This window comes from Pholcus phalangioides, unplaced genomic scaffold (assembly GCF_987345545.1).
Source record: "Pholcus phalangioides strain wild (caught in Gottingen) unplaced genomic scaffold, Ppha-v1.0 ptg000007l_1, whole genome shotgun sequence".
Taxonomy (NCBI): Eukaryota; Metazoa; Arthropoda; class Arachnida; order Araneae; family Pholcidae; genus Pholcus; species Pholcus phalangioides.
Window position 1 is genome coordinate 37,609,634 of NW_028301600.1, and position 19,202 is coordinate 37,628,835.

The window sequence follows — 19,202 nt, forward strand, 5'->3', positions numbered from 1 at the left end:
TTTTACTACAATTACCTTACCAACTCTGAATCGTATTGATAATTCTTTATCTTGTTTTTTAAGGCTCGAGTCCAATTTTATTCAGTTGACAGTAAATCTTTACTCAAATATAATTAATATACATTAAAATATGCATACTTCATTTCTTCAGTCATTAATTTAATTGAGTTATTAAGGCAGTATCATGTAAATGATATGAAAAATCATATTTTTTTAAAATTTATTGAAAAAAATTTGATGCGGTTTGAATTTTGACTACTTGAAGTGACCGAAACTGGCTGAAACTAGACCCCTGATACCAACCGATACACCCCAACACCCCTGCCCCAATCATGACTTCCCCTTAACACAGCTCATAGATTCGCATGTCATTTCAGACTTTAAGCTCTATACCAAAGAACTTTTTCAAAGATATTTAGCAAATTTTTTTTTGAAATAGAACTAATACTCAACGACTTCTGAAAATATTTTAAAATATTAAATTGCTTAGTTTTTTCTCTTATTGACAACGCTTGATAACAAGTTTCTAAAGGCAGCTTCACACGTAACTGCAAGCTTCACAAGCATCCTAGAGAGTCTATATTAGAATTTGGCGCAAGCATCTTGATTGTACAAGCGGTTTGAAAATTGAAAATGAATTATGATTATGCATGCTTATTAAGGTTTGTACCACGCGGCTACCCGCAAGCGTCTTCGCGCTTCAGCACCGCTTGGTGTTGGTATTTTTTGTTGGAGTTTCTTCAGTAGGCAGCCAAAGCGAGCACATGCTTTCACAGTGAAATCATAGATTAAATTAACCCCCTATCTTAACCTTTTTAGTTCCACGAACCCCTTGTGTCAGTAGAGTGAAGACCATGGACCCTCTCTGTGAAAAGCACTTTTAAACAGATATAAAATATAATAAAATAAAACTATACGAAACACACATATAACGAGTATGTGTTTCTTCTTCGACACCTTTGAAATACACAGCAAAACTTGTTTAAAGGCCGGCATTACACTATAAAAGTTTGATAACAAATCTTTTACAAAGTTTCTATAGTGTAATGCTCCCCAAAATTCGTTTATGAATGAAAATCAATGGCGACAGTTCTAGGATAAAAATTCGTGAAGGCATCAGATGTTTCCGAAGAAGAAAAAATGTGTGTGTGAATGATAAAATAATCCACGTTATGTATGTATTTTAAACACTTTCCACTTACACCTGTTTTTTTTACATGAGCAAAATCTTTTAAAAATTCCATGATTCAAAGACCTGCTTCTGTTAAAATTAACTTTTATGGGTATTGTCTGTGAAAAAATTTTTACATTATTTCGAAAACATCGATAGCCTTTGTAGTTTTCGAAAAATACTCACAGACTTCTTTTCTCTGACTCCAACATGCACGCACATAGCGAGCAAAATCGAGAATCCAGCAATATTGACAGAGATGTATGTAGTTTCATCCAACTGTATACGTGTCGATTCCGCGATGAAATTATGAATACACTTAATTTCGCGTTCAATGTATGAAAAAATATATTTAGTTGAATTTTCTTTCGATCAAGCTCACGGATCCCCGGATAAGAAACCACGCCCTACAGTGTTCATTTATTGGTTCCTTCTTTCAGTGAAATGCATTTTTTCTTTCCTCATGTAAAGATTCACCAAAAGTGAAATCCACGATCGTATCGAGGAAAAGAGATCATTCAAGTTAGATTTTTTTATGCATATACTGTATTTTTGATTTTGGAACAGGTTTTTGAGATGGTGCGGTATATGAAAATTGGAGGAAGATTCGGCCGCGCGAAGAACGAGTTTTTGTCCTCATTTGTAACTCGTTTTGAAACTTGCCTCACATGTTTTTCACTTTTATTTATTTTATTTTTTTGTAACGAAGTTTTAGAAGAAACCAAAGATCAGTGTAATTAAATATTCAGCAATGATTTCTGTATGTATTAAGGACTGTTTATATGCCTTTGTTGAAAAAAACTGGAGTCTGAACCAGGGGTGCTGTTAGAACTCTTTAAAACCCTAGGCTGACCTATTTACCATCTTTGAGCACAATGTGACGTCAGTATTACCCCTATAGCCAATCGCTGTTCCCCAACCTGCTTTTTTTAACGATTAGGCGTAACTGTACAAAAGCCTGTTTTTGTCGTTCCAAGAGAGAAGTTGATGAATCCGCTCGGTATTTTAGGCGCTTTGACAATAAACTATAAGCATAAAGAAAAACGAGAGCCCGCATTATTTACAGTAAAAAATTGGCAAAATATGCTCCAAAATTATGCAAATGCGCATTTTTTAAAAAGCAATACTCATTCAAAAACTTATAAAATTATGATCGATTTTTCCCATTAAGCTTCAAAAATGTGCACTTATTCTGGAATTCTTCAATTTTATACATTTGGTGTGCATTAACACTGAAAAGGTTCAAAATTTGCAAATGCGTGTGCACGTATGCATTTGAGTGGAATCCGGGCTCTAATTGAGAAAAAAGTTATTCGAACTCAACCGAGATAAGTGATCAACAAAGAGAGGAACAAATGGTGTAGTAGCTGTTAATATTAATGCTATAGTAGCTGTTTGTGAAGTAGAATCGTCATAATCTGCAAAAAGTAGTACGTCCCTCCTACGGTTGTCAAGCTTATTTAATGTTACGCCATTGGTTTTTTTTTTCCATCAGAATTTCCGATCAGGCTGAAAGGGGAGTAGAATGATGTTGGCCAAAAAGCTATACAATAGTCTTGGACTTGAAACATCTCGACATTTTGACATTAGAAGTTGAAGCAAAAAACAATTATTATAATAATAACGATCCCTCTCCCCTCACTTGAATGGGGAACTCAAACGAACCAGTATTGAGTGTTGTTTTCATCGTATTTTCTTTGTTCCTGAATGGAGAATAGGTATAATCTCTCCCCACTTCAGTACACTGCATCTGCTGTCCGTGAGCAAACAATGGTATTCTTAAAATGGATATTGCGGTTTTCTTCCAGAGCTGTTTTTCCACAATGCTCTTTTTCATGTTACAAGTTGGGCCATAGTTAGAATAGCATTTGCCCTGCTTGAAAGCAACTTGGATTCGTCTGGGAATTTCGAGGGTGTTGGTCAAAGCGTGTAAAAATGTGTGGGAAAAGAAACACACACGCAAACCCTCTTACTAATGAAGAGATATATGTTTAAGATTGAAAAAAAAATTTCCTCTTAAAAAAAAAAGAAAATGATTCTGGAAACCTTAAAAAGAGGACAAAATAATGAATTTTCCGAAACGTAGGAGGACGCTCCGAATGACACCAAAAAGGAGGACGTGTCCTTCTAAAAAAGGACGGTTGGTAACTTCAGGTATGAAGTCATCTTATGGAACTTATTCCACTGCCGCCATCTTGCGGGAAATATATATATTCGGAATCGGGAATCATGTTTTTAACTAGTCGCGCCAGTAGCCTTTATTATGTTTTTCTTCTCGAAAGTTGGCAACAGTAAAGTTAGCTGAACTTGAAGAAATAATAAAACGATGAGTTTGATTTGAAATGTGTGACATGTGAAAGAAGTTTATTTAATTGATAAATATTGCGTCAAGCTCAGGGGATTGCTTTGAATTTCGAGTCATTGACGATTTTTTTAGGTAATATTTTTTCCAAATGCGTATTTAATTGATTTTGGATATCCATAGAATTTTGTTTTAATGATAATCGTCATCTCTCATTGCATTTTATTACTGATCATAATTTCCTTTTGTAATCGATTTGTATACTTTTCTAATTTTTATATGCTTACATAAATTTTGAATCGCCGATGTAAAGATTGTCAAGAGAAATTGTATAATGTCGAACATTCGAATTTAGGTGCGCATGTACTATAGCCTATATATGTGGCACTATAGCGATTATTGGTTCACTTGATAACCACGTGTGTGCAAAAAGGGGGGTATAGATTTATATTCTTTTTTTTTTTTCATATGGTTGATAGATTTTCTTTTGAACCATTTCATGTAAAAGAACGAATACACAGAAAAAAAAAAACTAGACATGAATAGAAGCACTGACATGAAACATTGGGGAGGGGCTGAAAGTTGCTGGAGTGACTCAAGTGTGTACACGGGAAAAGGTGCATTGCACTGTTTTTCAAAAATTTAATTCTCATCTTGTATTGATAAATAGGATAAAGCATCAATAAATTATTTACAGTGACGGCCAGAAAGCTGTCTAATAGTCTTGGACTTGAAACATGTCAACATTTTGACATATATCTAGCATAGAAATTATTTCATATAGAAATGTCCTCTCCACTTGTTAATACAAGATTCATTGAAAGACTGGTTATTTGTGGAGATGTGTGTGAAGATTACAAGGAAGAAAATTCATCTCTGCCCCCACGGGGACTCTAACCCCGGTTTCTCACGGGATTCGGAAATTTCGCCCCTGACATTTTCGTACCTGCCCTGAACGCATGAGTGACTGACTGTATGAATGACCGTATAAGTGGATGAGTGATCAAGTGAGTGTGAAATTGGCTTTAGGAGTGAATGATCATACAAATGACTGATCATATGAGCGACAGTATCTATGAGTGTGGAATTGACTATGAGTGAGTCACTATGTACATCCAAGTGAGTGACTGACCATATGAATAATCGTATGAGTGACCGAGTGGTTGACCATATGAGTGTCCAAGAGAGCTGCTGAGTTATTGAACGTATGAGCGTCCAAGAGAGTTACTGAGTGATTGACCGTATGAGGGACCAAGTGAATGACTGACTGAATGCTTGTATGAGTTTCCAAGTGAGTGACTGATTGATTGAGCATATGAGTGACCAAGAGAGTGATCAAGTGATTGATCGTATGATTGACAGAGTGATTTACTGTATGCGTGACTAAGTAAGTGACCAAGTTATTCACTGTATGAGTGATAGAGTATTTTTCAACATAAGCTGGAGTAGGTTCTTATAAACAGTCCTGAAGAATATCATTAAAATCCCCCAAACTACACCCCCTTTTCCCGTCACACTTAATACATACGCCAATGCATTTGTGACAGCATATTGTACATTAGCATTTGTACATTATATTATGCTTTGTGCAAATTTCTGCCGCATACTCACCTAACATTTACCAAAGGGGCGAAATGTCGGGTTTGAAATGAGATATCCGGTCCAACTCCAGTAGTTACTCACTTGGTCATTAATACAATGACTCACTTGATTAATCATACGGTCACTCCTACTGTCACTCACTTGATGATTCATACAATCATTTCTGCGGTCACTCATACGGTCAGGACAGGTGAAATACCAATCGTTAAAGTCTATCTATATTAAATAATTAACTTGATCATTCATGCGGTCACTCATACAATCACTCATATGTTCACTATACGGTCACTCATACCATTGCTCATGCGATCAGGGCAGGTGAAATGTCAAAGTATATGTTCAACTCACTTGATCACTCACTTGGTCAGGGCAGACAAAGTGTCACAAGTAGATGTCCAACTCACTTTATCACTCATATGGTCATTTTTACCATCAATCATCTGTTCACACATACATTCATTCATACCATCTTTCATATGGTCAGAGCAGGTGAAATGTGAAGGGAGTAAATTTCCAGTTTACTTGATCAGTCATAGGGTCACTCACATGGTCAGGGCAGGCAAAATACCATCGGGGGGCTAAATATCCACCTTGATCATTCATACCGTCACTCACATCATTTACATGTTTACTCGCACTGTCATTCATACGGTCAGGGCAGGTTAATTGTCACGGATAAATGTCCACCCCATTTGGTTATTAATACAGTCATTCATTTGCTCAGGGCAGGCGAAATGTCGGGGATAAATGTCCAACTCACTTGATCACTGATAGGGTCGCTCATATGGTCAGGGCAGGCAAAATGTCGGGGACGAAATATACTGGGGGGAAATTTCCGGGGACAAAACGTGCTAGGGGTGTGATGTCGGGGACGAAATATCGGGGGCAAAGATTCCGTGAACCGTTTCTCACTTGCCAGACGAATGCTGTACTATCTAAAGTTATGAAAACAGATAGAATATTTCAACCTTGGAGCGTATATATATGTTGAAAGGCTCCGTACATGGACAGCGGCAACAATCAACTAATAGCTCTTGAATGACTTAGGCCACCAGATGGCCACGTGCATATAGAAATGTGGTTTCATATGCAAAATGGATATACTGCAGTTTTCTTCCAGGGCTGTTTTTCCTAACCAGATCATGGCCCACCGCTGTCTCAATGAAGAGATTTTAGCACTTGGGCCATGCTGGAAGTTGTGCATGTATGTGCTGTGAACCTAAGGTAAATTCTGTGTAATACTGGGTGTGTGTAATGCTGTCATCTACTAAAACACGTGCAAACACTCATGCCAATGAAGAGGAAATATGTTTCGGAGTAAAAAAAATTCCCCTGAAAGAAAAAGAAATTTATTCTGGAAACCTGAAAAAGAGGACAAAAAGATTAATTTTCTAAAACCTAGGAAGATGATTAAAATGACACTAAAAAGGAGGACGGATGGTTACCCTAGGCTCAACTTTGTGAGATTTTTTAAATTTATTTTTAGTAAAAGTACTGTGGGACACTGATATAATGAACTCAAAGATTTAAAGAATTTTTTTTAAGTTTCTCTGCATATATGTTCATGTGTTCATTTCAACCTCGATTTAAGTCTTCAGTTAAATGTGGGTTGTTTGAACCAAAATAAACTATCATTCAATTGTCATTGCTAGAATTCATGCTCCTTTCTTTTACCTTGGCTAGTACATAAGTAGCCCTTGTCGGACACAGAGGTAGGTTCCTGACACAGAGGTAGGTAAAACAGATATGACAACAAGAATGACTACAGAACACCAGGGCTTGACAAATTCGGTCCTGAAAAAGTTTAAAAAACATTATTTATGGTTCATTTTTCTTGAGATTAAAATCATTCTTGGCTCCTAAGAAATTTGGTTACTGCCTTAAACTTTTTTTTTCGATTTGTCAATCCCCGCAAAACACATTGCTACTAATGGAAGTCCTCCTACAGAAAGTTTAGTATACCAACCTTTTGAGGAGACATGAGGAAGAAATTGTAGAAATGCTGGAATTTAAAATTGACAATTAATTGTGTCCCAGCCTAATTAGCCCTCATGTATACCTTTATGAAGGCTTTAATAACAAATCCCAGCTTACCGTGGTTGCTGTAAAATCAAGGTGCTGACACAATACACCTAAAAGTTTATATGAGTGCAAAATTTTTGAATCTGAAGACAAAAAAAATTCCAATTTGTGTTTGCATGCCAACTAACATGAGGTCTTTTTCCTTATTAGGCCTACTTTAGCAAGAATTTAAGTATAGAATCATACATGTAGTGGGAGCTTGAGAAAAATAGTGAATAATTTTCTTTTATAGAACATGCATTCATTCTAAGAATTTTCACTTTTTCTGATTAGTGAATTCAATCAATCAATTAATAGTTCTGCAATGCTTAAGTTACTGTTTCAGGGACAAAAATATGAAATGAATACTTTTATCAAGTAAAAAACCTCTACCATATAACTACAAGCGATATTGAAATGTACTTTTATTTGTTATTTTAGAGAAAAATGGTGATATAACATAGAGGATAACCATGGAGAGCAGAGGCGTTCCTCTTCAGCCTGTTATCAGAGATGGACATTATTTTCCTACTAGAATTCCTTCAATTCCTTTGGGTCTTGAAGCATTACACATTGCATGTCGAAACATCTATCCAGATCAACCGAACCCCCTGCAGGTTACAGCAGTTTTAAAGTTCTGGCTGGGTGGACCAGATCCATTGGATTACATCAGTATGTACTGCAACCCTGGAAATAGTAGTCTAGATGTAAGTCCGCATTGGCATTATATAAGCTTTGGACTTTCTGATTTACATGGCGATGGCAGAGTTCATGAAATTTCTGGACCAGATTCTCCAAGTGGATATGGATTTGAACTTACATTTAGACTTAAAAGAGAAGCAAATGAATCAGTCCCTCCAACATGGCCAGCAGCCATAATGCAAGCGCTTGCAAAGTATGTATTCCAGTCAGATAACATCCTTTGTGCAGGTGATCATGTTTCGTGGCATTGTCCTCTTGACAATAGCGAGTCACGAATCCAACATATGCTTTTGTATGAGGATAGTCAGTTAAAGACTGTTCAAACACCTTTTGGTCCTGTCACTTTTATACAAATTGTTGGAGTATGTTCGGAAGAGCTTCAAGCTGCTCAAAATTGGAATGGACCAGGTGTTATAGAGCTATTAAAAACTGTTAAAGGTGCTGGTGGGCAATGGCTTGTAACAGATATGCGAAGAGGAGAATCAATTTTTGAGTTAGATCCAAATGTTGAGGAAGCAGTGGATTGTGGTATCGAATCTGAAGGTTCAAATTTGAGTGGAGTGAGTGCAAAATGCTTCTGGCGTGAAAAGCATTTTACTGAAAATGATCAAGCATCAGGTGAAGAGTCGGATGGTGAGCCATGTGTTCCTCAGATATCAATGCAACAATCAGAACAAATAAAAGAAACTTTAACCAAAGGACTTTTGAAAAGTAAAAAACCTGTTCTTCCACCAATTAAGCCAAAGTGTAAATGTAAAATGTTTGGGTGGGAAAAAAACACTGATCATAATGAAAATCAGCATGCCAGAAAAGAATCGTATGATAGTTTTACTAGCGATGAAGTTCCTTTGGAAAAGTCATCTGAGTTATTGCAGACTAAAAAATTAGATGGCGTACACATCGAATTTAATTTAGAAGCTGGGACATTACTTCCTTTAGCACTTAGAGGAAGGCTTAAACATGGGAGGCATTTCACTTTTAAAAGCGCTGTTGGTGAAACAGCTATCACGCTGGTTCCTCCAAGTGTGGCTGGTGCCTTTGTAGATGCTGAAAATCCCTATGCATTTCATGGACCTTGGTTACAAGTACTTATAGCAGATGACTTGATGGCAAATATCCTAAAAGATTTTCAATTTTCTGATATAGAGGCTCTTGTACTTCCAAAAACATTCGAATATCGTGATAAAAAGTTGTCTATAACACTTGTACAAGAAGAATGTTGACTGCAGCTTGGAATAATGTTTGAACAACAATAAAAAAAGGTATTTTAACAATTGAATTCTCAAGCAATATTCATTTTGTTTATTTTATGTGATATCAAAACTTGAAAATAACTTAGCCTACCAACATCTCTTTTCACTTTCTTCGTTTTGTCCTACTTTCCCTAGTTTACCAAATCCTATCGACAAAATTTATAAAAATGATTTTAATTGAAGAGGGAATCATCTATATATTACCAAATATTACAAATGTTGCAATTGATGATTCTGCCAAAGCAGAAATATCTTTTTCAAGTTTATTTGTGGGGAGGGGGGTGTATGTGGACCATTCGTTTTATTAATTTTTTGTTTGCTTAGTTTGAGTGTTCAACATGTACAGTACTCATAAAAAATTCTGTCTGGATGGGAATAAATGATTTTGTATTTACGGCTTCATTGTTTTGTACAGTAACTAACATTCATCATTGAAAATTATGATGCACAATTTGTGTATAGGTGAAACAACGGTTTGCATAACAAAGCAGTTATAACAAAGGGTACAGAGGCCTATTTTAGGTTTGGTGATTCTAATGATAACCAATAGCATTCAATTGTCTTCTGTATTTTTAGGGCATGCAGAGGCATAAACAATATTTACAATGCTCAGCAAAGAGCTAGAAATGAAAGTGCTTCATTTGTCAGAAATTATTACACTGGCATTGAACATTAAAATGCACACAAATCCCTTTAAAAAAAAAAGAATGGACAATGCAGTAAAACCATCTGGTCCACCTTGACTTATTTATATTGGACCTTGTGATTTACACATTTTGCACTGTGCTTCTTAAAGTGAAAGTGGTCTTGAAAGAGCGTCGTTCTTAAACTTACAAGTCTTCTGTGTGGATTGTCGAAGAGAGGTGACGGACTGGACTGTGGAAGACTCCAAAAAAAAAGAGAATGTAATTTATATTGGGAGGAAAGACAGAAAAGAATTATCTTGTTTCTAATACACTGTTTTGCCCAAAAATAGTTTTCGTAACCGTCATTTCTGAAATAGTGCTATGAAGAAAAAATATCAATTTTAAAATGTAAAAAAAAATTAAGGGATTTTTTTTTTATTATGGTACGAGGGGGGAACCCTCAACCCTGTCCTACTTTTTCTAATTTTTTGAGTAGGAGCACTGCAGGTCAAAGAGTTAGTTAAGAAACTATAACCCATTTATATTGCATTCAATGTATCAGCTACAGAGGGATTGAGCATATTGCTGATTCTTGCTTTTTACAAAATGCTGACTTGACACCTCATTTTAAATTCATAAAATTAAGATTTGAAGAGGGTATTGTTTCCTATCATTTGTTTGCATGCCTTATCCATCCTGAATATTATGATGAGAGATTAAATTCCGAACAGCAACAGGTGGCAAAGAACTGTTGCAAAATGTAATTTGTGATTTTTTTCAGAGCTTCAGAGATTTTTGCCTCAGCATATGTATATATCTCATCAAAGTAATGGGCATTTTTACAAGAACTTATTAATGATATTGAACTTATTAAAAAGTTATTCAACTCAGCAAACTTTTTACTGAAAATTAAATACAAAAAGAGAAATATACTTTGTCCAGAAAATAAATTTTGTAATATTGTTAACTAAATTAAAATAATAAATCTCTCACACAAAAATTGAAAAATTCCCAAGATAATTAAGGGAAAGACATTTCGGACATATAAATCCTTTTTCTTTTTTAGTGAATAGAAATTTGGGGGAAAGACCTAAAGACTTCAAAAAGCAGAACATGTCCAAAAGAATTTTAAGAAAAGTCTAGAAAACACTACTGTGGGAATGTTTACCGCAGAACATTTCCAGTCAAATGAGGCTCATTGCAGAGCAATGCAAAACATTTTGCTTTGGGGCTAGAAACTTTGTCACATGGAGTTCGACAAAACAATTGATACTTGCACATGCACAGTTAATATAGCATACCTGGCCATAAAACTAATGTCAAATATCCTAATTAAACTTACATGACAAGCAGAATTTTATAGATTGAAATTACAATGAATGTAGTTAAAAGCATTAAAAACTACACTTCATGATGACACCTTTCGACACAATTAACTTACATGATTGGATGTAGTCATGTACCTCTTGTGGTATTTTATTTAATAGTGATTCTATGACAATATGCCATTCTTAAGAATGTTTCAATTCATGGCTGTGGGCATGTATGCTCTAGAACTTACATTTATGATTATACCATAACATTCTACATGTAATCCACAGATTATAGGGCCCATGGTTTAAAAATATCTGAATTTTCTTGGTGTGGATCATAGACCTCTGTGTAGGCATTATCTGTAGCTTTTTACAAAATGACCAACTCTCTTTTTTTTTTACTATTTCATCAGTGCCATATTTACGGGGAGGCTTAGTGGGCTATATCCCAGAGCACAAGTTCAGAGGGGGCAGATTTGAGGAATGAGCCGCCAAGAGAACTAGTAGAATGGGAGAAGGGCGGCGAAATTCGTACAACCCTCAACAAATCCACCTCTTCCCAGACAGCAAGGGACTAGGTCAGCGAGTGAACTAGAGCAAAGGTGCTCAACCTTTAGTAGAGTTCAGGCCACTTGAGTGATCTGTTACCATGCCTCAGGGCACGAGTGATGTGCCATGGGTCACTTATGTGATTAGGATATGTGCCATGGTTTGCTCAAGAAATCTTTATGCCGGGGGTCAATAAGTGATCTGTAAATGTTTCTCGTGCTGCTTAAGTCTGGAACTGCGTCGCAGCCACTTTAGTGCTCTGGTACAGTGCTCCAGGTCAATTTGTTTAGCTCACGGGCAGCAAAAACAAAAATGCTCCTCTGTATTTCATTACTTGTGATAAGGATCACAACTATAAATTTTCACACACATAAGATGGCTTTCCCCTCCCCCAAAAAAAGTAGTTAAATTTGCACTTGTGGATTATACACATTAAATTATGATTTACGCATGTATCTCAAATCAGCCTGATGGATAAAAAGATGTCTGAACAATTTACTTACGGATAAATGAGTTGAACACATCACATGGAGAAACCTACAAACCCCACTGGGTTGTGTGTATACAGATCTTTGGTAGTTAACTTACCTAGAATGAGTTATTGGAAATATGTGCATCGTGAAGCGTACTATGTATGAATTAATGTTTTCGGCTGCATGAATGTTATACCAGAACCAATTGACTTCATTAACCTAGATATCACTAAGTTTTATGACCGCACACACAAGCACATAAATTTTCTTTTCGCTTGATATTTTCACCCATGGCCCAACCCCTACTTGAATATTCTTGACCTAAGGTTGAGAACCACTAGAATAATTCGTACAAGTAAGCATTAATTCCCACTCAGGAACATTCACGATTTTTATTTCATAAATATATGCAATCTCTTATTTCACAGATTAATTTTTTTTTTAAATTTTAATCGATAATGCATACCTGCCAACTGTTACGATTTTATCGTATTTCGTTCGATTTTAGCCAATACGATTATACGCTTTTGCTTCTAAAAATACGATTATACGCTTTTGCTTCTAAAAGTACGATGTTTTACCGAATCGCTAATATTGATGTTTTCCTGCCCATGTCGCAAACTGTTCAATGTTAGAATTCATCGATGGTCCGTTGGTAGACATCACTCCTTATAACTAGTAGCCAAAAATTCCCGCACTCCCCACGATGAGAAAGAGTAGAACACTGCTGAGAATTTTCGCTGTAGTTCTATTGGTGCGGCTTACGCGCCGAAACGATGTATCCAGTCACCCCTGACTATTATGCAGCATACTGAGTGGCGCATCAATCCTTTAGCATCCATTTGAAGGATCAATATTTTTCTGAAATTTGCATGCCACCCTAACCCTTTATGTTTTCATGAATTATAGAGCATTTTATTTTTTTAATTCAGACCGAATTTTCTAAATAAACTTGTGCCAAAAATTGAGTTCATAATTCACGCGTTTTTGATAGATTTACAATAATAGACCATTTTCCCGATTTATCGTCAAAATTTTACATGCCTGAAATATAGAATTATTTTTTATTGTTGTTATTCACACAAGGTCGGGAAGTTTTCCAAGATTTTCGAAAATTTTCGACAAAAAAAATAATATTGCACTTTATTCTAGTGCAATATTATTTTGTTATACAGGGTGTCCTGTAAGTGCTAGCACGGCCTTTATTTCATCAACCTTCCGTCGTAGAGGTATCATTCCAATTTCTCCATGCTCAACAGACGTTCAAAAATTTCATTGTACCAGTTTTGAGAGTGAAAACACAGTGTGACACAAAATAAAAAAAAATCTAAATTTTTATATGGTCTCCTTGTTTTCTAACTTCCCATTAGAAAGTTGTTGCTCTGTCTCTCCTGATGCTAACAAAAGAAAATTCCATATTTCCAAGTGCAATATTCACAGAGATTCACATTCGAAAAACAGGAAATGTGGGGCGTTTGATTCAGGTAAAACGGTTTTCCTGCATTTAACACTGTTCTTTTCCAAATTTCCTCCACTTGTAGAATTTGAATATCTCTGATATTGCACTTAGAAACACTGTTTTTTTTTTCCATCAGATGAGACAGGCCTTGTAACTCTCTAATGGGAAGTTAGAGGACATGGAGACCATATAAAAATTTAGATTTTTTTATTTTGTGGCACAGGGTAATTTTTGATCACGCCTGTTGAGAATTTTTTAAATTGGAATCGTACCTCTACGACGGACGGTTGATGAAATAAAGGACGTGCAAGCACTTACATGACACCCTGTAAATAATTCTATTAACATCAATCATTCAGCTGACTAGAATATCAAAGTTTGAGTTAAGAATATTGGTTGATTTTTAATTATTTCGCATCCATCTAATGAATTTTTATCTTTTGATGTATTTACGTGATCTGAGGACTGTGTCCCAGTGAGCGGAATAATCTACGCTCGTTACAACAACCGGTAGGATAATTCCTAAATATTTTCACAGTACAACTATCGTGTATGCTTTATACAAATACAACGCCGACACAGGCAAAATGCCCAACGAGGTGGCTGATAAAAAGATGCCCATAAAAATATGGATGTCATATATTAAAAAAGAAAACAGCAACCCAATTAAAAATGCAATTAACACAAATTATAAACAATATATACACATGATAAAATATTATACAATGCCCATAAAGAATACCTATGGTTGTCTTATTCTAAGAATGGATAGCTTCTCGATTTACCCCAACATGTTTATCGTATTTCTTTTTAAACGTATCAATTGTGTTACAATTTACTACCTCCGGGGGTTACATTCGATATGACGTCCGCTTTTGACGGGACATAGGGGATCGTTACATTGAGCGTTGACTACTACTTCATTTTAGAGGAAACATACCGGTATCGTTTCTTTTTCTAAAGGAAACCATATTTTTTTTCTCATGAAGCAATTAACTCTGTGTGTGATTATAATTATATAATTTTCTAATAAATTTTTAGTGTGGGGTACACCCCTACTCCTTTTTTTCCCGTAAATTGTGAAATGGGCCGCGTTACGCTTTTTATGAATAGAGTAGGATTTTTTTATCTTTTGAGTTCGGCAGATCTGATAATGATTTCATTGTACCGGTAGTCGGAAAAGTTTAGCGCTTAAAGAACGAATAATACCCCTGTGTATTTCATTCCCCCAAACTGCTATTAAAAATGGCAAGAATGTCAATGTTCCAGAATCGGATCCAACTCTTGAAGCGTTTACATGCGATTGGCATCGGGAGCAATTTGTTGAATTGAATAGAATCGTGGTTGTGCGAGATATGTCACAGCGGGTTATGGTGAACGGGGAATTTTCTGATTGCACAGGTGCCAAAAATGGAGTCCCTCAAGGAAGTGTCCTTGGATCCATTTTTTTTTCCACTTTTTACCGATCAGAATATCGATGGGATTGTTGGTAAATTCAGAGAGGACGTGGGTGAAGCTAATGGGGGTAGTCGAGAATGAAAGTGATAGGAAGTTGCTCCAGACCAACTTAAACATGTTTGCGGCATGGGCTAATGAATGGAGCATCACTTTTAACATTTACAAGTACTTGGTCGCTCATTTTGTTTCGAACAACCTACATTTCACGAGTTGAATGGTGTCACTATCCCGTATGCAACTAGGGTCACCGATTTGGGAATTCTCATTGACGAGCTGTTTACGTTTTCTGAAAATTGGTCAGTGGTGATCAAAAGAGCGAATAGAGTGCTCGGTTTCATTTTCAAAAAGTCTCCGCGTTCTCCTAAAGTCATTCTACCGCTTTTTCGAGGCTTAGTTCGTCTTGGACTGGAGTATGCTGTAAAATTTTGGAGACCACACCTACAGAGGGACCTGTAGGTATGGTCAACCAGAAGTGCTACGCGTGTCCTTATGAGGCTTTTTGGATCACGTGATATTTTTTTTTTTTTTTTTTTTTTTTTTTTTTTTTTTTTTTTTTTTGAGGGACATACACGATAACCAATATGGCGACTTCCTGTGCAATTCATGAAAGAAACAAATCTAAATTAAAGAAACGTAGAAATGAATAGTTTTTTTCTTCTTTCTAATGGGAGCTAGAAATTTCGTTTTTTTTTTTTTTTTTGAACTTCAAGTTATCGATCTGCCTGTTTTTCCTTCAAAAAATGCTTGATTAAAGTTTCGGAATTTCTTCGATGTGATTTATATGGGACCATAATTAATTTAAAACATCCTAAACTGTATGGATTAATGCAATTGGATAATATAAGACAATACGGAGACATTAATTCTCATTTTTCCGCTTGAGAAGATATAAATAAAAATTTGAAATCAATGTTATTGCATGAATATCCACCTCAAAAGTGGGTCTGGCTCATTATTTTATGTTTAATTTTCTAGGCTTCGTATCTCTAAGCGAGCTCAATATTTCGAAAACCAGATTCATTTCAATTTTTAAAATTATTGATGTGGCGGAAAACCCCAATAAATTTCCACATTTCTACGCTAAAATCGGCAATTTTAACATTGATCTCTATGGGGATCATCCAGTGTGTGTCCTCAGGAGTGATGCTGATGATGATTACGACGTATATTCGAAAAGCCTCATTGGCGCACGGGGCTTGAGTTATGAAGAGAGACTTCATTTTTTTTAATATGTTTACATATTGGATGAACGCAGGGTGTCATAAATACATCGTCAATCAACTGCTTCGTCAAAGGAACAATTCCAGGTCTTGGTGTCGCAAGGAGTTTTTCTTTGATAGGGCTGTCAATAAATGGAATAGCTTACCTCCGGGGGTTGTGAATTCTAACACAATGAGCATCTTTTTAAAAGAAGTACGCTGAGTTGCCAACTGCTACGGTTACAGGCGGCCGTAATAAACTATGGAGTTATGGGAGATACTCTCAATACTACAGAAATCAGTAGAAATAAATCGGGTCTTTGAGTTTTTCTTACGGTGTTTTACTTATTTTTATTATTTTTTCAAAATTTCATCGATCTTTACGGTAACGATGAATTCGTTTACGCATTTGGGAGAGAAGACAAACTCGGAGCCAATCTGTTTTCTCTGTGCGCGGAAGGCAATCTGTAAAGCAGGGTCTAAACTCGACGCTCTAGTGAATGCCCAAACGCTCAAAAACCTGTAAAAACAGGTTTTTGAATGGTTAAGGGCGGTATTCACCGACATGGTTTAAACCTGTAGTTACAATTTTTGGATAAGAGATCAACATAGATTGGTTAAAACCCTGAATTTAACCAATCCGTGTCGATCTCTTATCAAAAAATTGTGACTATAGCTTAAACCATGTCGGTGAATACCGCCCTTAGTACGGCGTGTCTGGACCCGGCTTCATTTGCATAGTGTATTATGGTCGAGCTCGCGGAACTTTTGCCAGAAGGAATGTTTTATCGTAGGTGCCGTAGAAGCTCTGATACGACGAAAACGGGGATGGGGGTCTAGGATTGATAGACGTCCGTATATACGGCCTACAAGGGCGTATGCAGGTTGGGGTTGCATTGAATATTCATGAATTAGTAAGGGACTCTGCGACATCGGAATGTTGCTTCGAGGGGGGGGGGTGTCATGTGACCTAAGATAGATCACTCTGAAAGTTTTATACATGAAAGTCCTTATGACCTCCATACAAAGAATGGTCCTTAAGAATTGGAGCGTCTAATAGTGCCGCATCACTAACTTCCTTAAAATATTTTAAGTGTTCATGAGAAGTCCCACAACGCCGGATTTGGAACACCGAAATCAGATACTGTCGACTGCGGCCATCGAAATTCAAATATAGTACTGTATTGGCATTGAAAACATGTACACGTGCCATAGCCGGTTTCTGAAGTCTGTGTACTTTGCACATTAGCCAACTCTCGAAGTAGCCGGGCACTTCACAAAGTACTTAGACTTTGACATTCGTTGTAATTTTTTTTTCAACCTATACTTGAATCCAAAGTGTTGAAAGTGAGGGAAAGAACAGCTTGTCTCTTAATACTTGCTGTTCTTTCTCATTTTCAGCTTTTTTTGAATTAAAATATCTCGGCTGACACTGCACTTAGAAACGGGACTTTTTTTTAGCACAGAAAAGACAGGGAAACAACTTTTCAATTGGATGTGAGAAGACGGGTACCGTGTAAATTTTTTAATTTACTATCTCATTACGTTTGCAGCTCCTAGTAAAATAATCACATCTAAAATGGGTACAGCATTTGAATACTTTTTCCAATTGAAAGTATGTTTCTATAACCATCGATTTACAAGTTATTTAAGCCGAGCGGACAACTTCAAATTTTTGTCTTTATCCAGCCATTTAAAATTAATTCTAAAATGTAAGTCTAATATAATATAATCACTGACAACTTGATAGCTACGTGCCAGTAATGAGTAAGTAGTAACAGAAGTCGAATACAGTGATACCTCGGCTAACAAATATTTTTTCCCAACGTTTCTCTGCCTCTGCTAACGAACATTTTATATGGATTGATAGGGATGCATGCACTCACATAAAACAGCCCCGTTGAGAGCTAAATTTTTATGCCAATCAAAATATGAATTGGATGAGTAGCTGTCACTCGAGCCAGATTAATATATTTCAACCTCAGAATCGCTTTCCAGATACATCTCTCTCTTACTCTCTTTCAGAAAGATTTTAAGCTATTTCACACATGTAAAACGAATAGTTAAGGTAAGAGAAAATGCATTTTAAAAAAAAGGAGACATAAAAGCCTCTGACTTAAATGTTTTCAGTGCACACGGTAAGACTTAATGCCAAACGAAACAATCTGGGCATTCTAGAAACTTATCTTTTCCTTCTGCATGTGTGTGAAAGAGAACTGAGCTGACCATATATCACATATAGCACATGCCACTTCCACACACTTTTTTTTTTCCACTATAGCTCACAAACCCAATTGCATTGTGTTTAAAATACGTGCAGTCCCTCATTTTCCTTTAAATTCTCTTTCATCCAATCGTTAAGTTCTTTTTCTCAGCCTTCTGTCACTATGTGTCTTTTTGTAGAGTGCTTTGTATAGATTTTAGTTAGTTCTTGAAAAGCATCAGAATTTTTTTATGCTAATAATATACCTTTTAACATAACCGATAGTGATGCATTTAGAGAAATGGTTAATGCTTTGCATCAGGGTTATATCCCTCCTAATAGGAAGAAATTAGCTGGATCATTATTAGATGAGGCAGATAAAACTCGATATGCTAATGACAGAGAAATTGAAAAATTCAACTATCACACACACACACACTCTGATGTTGGATGGTTGGTCAAATGTAAATGCTGACTCCATCATCGCAGTGAGTATCCACACTAGCTAGAGCACCCACTTAATAGATACTGTAGAATGTGGCTCTCACAAGAAAACAGCAGAATTCTGTGCGGAAATAGCTGAGAGGGCTATGGATACTATAGTATAATAGAAGTGTGTTTGCTAATTTTTGCGATAACGAGCACAAAATGAAAAAATTTCGTGACAATTGTCTAAAACCATCCACATGTCTTTGCTTTTGGCTGTTCAGCCCATTTTATGAATCTTCATTCATCCATAATTACCAAAAGTACAGAGAAATATCCATTTAACATACAGAAATTGAAAAAAACCACCTCGTTGGGCATTTTGCCTGTTGTGGCGTTGTATTT

At 36.2% G+C, this 19,202-nt stretch overlaps 2 protein-coding genes across 2 annotated transcripts in view; both read left to right on the plus strand.

Annotated features, from left to right (window-relative positions):
- Window positions 1–3,468: 3,468 nt before the first annotated feature.
- Su(fu) (suppressor of fused domain protein) lies at window positions 3,469–9,061 on the plus strand. Its single transcript, XM_089233137.1, has 2 exons — window positions 3,469–3,608; window positions 7,578–9,061. The coding sequence occupies exon 2, from the start codon at window positions 7,610–7,612 to the stop codon at window positions 9,059–9,061; it is 1,452 nt and encodes a 483-aa protein (XP_089089263.1). The 5' UTR covers window positions 3,469–3,608; window positions 7,578–7,609.
- Window positions 9,018–19,202, plus strand: part of LOC149085243 (WD repeat-containing protein 17-like) — a 116,538-nt gene continuing 106,353 nt past the window's right edge. Inside the window, exon 1 of the mRNA XM_089233130.1 lies at window positions 9,018–9,100. The gene's annotated coding sequence lies outside the window, so the exon portion shown is untranslated. The remainder of the gene's footprint in view (window positions 9,101–19,202) is intronic.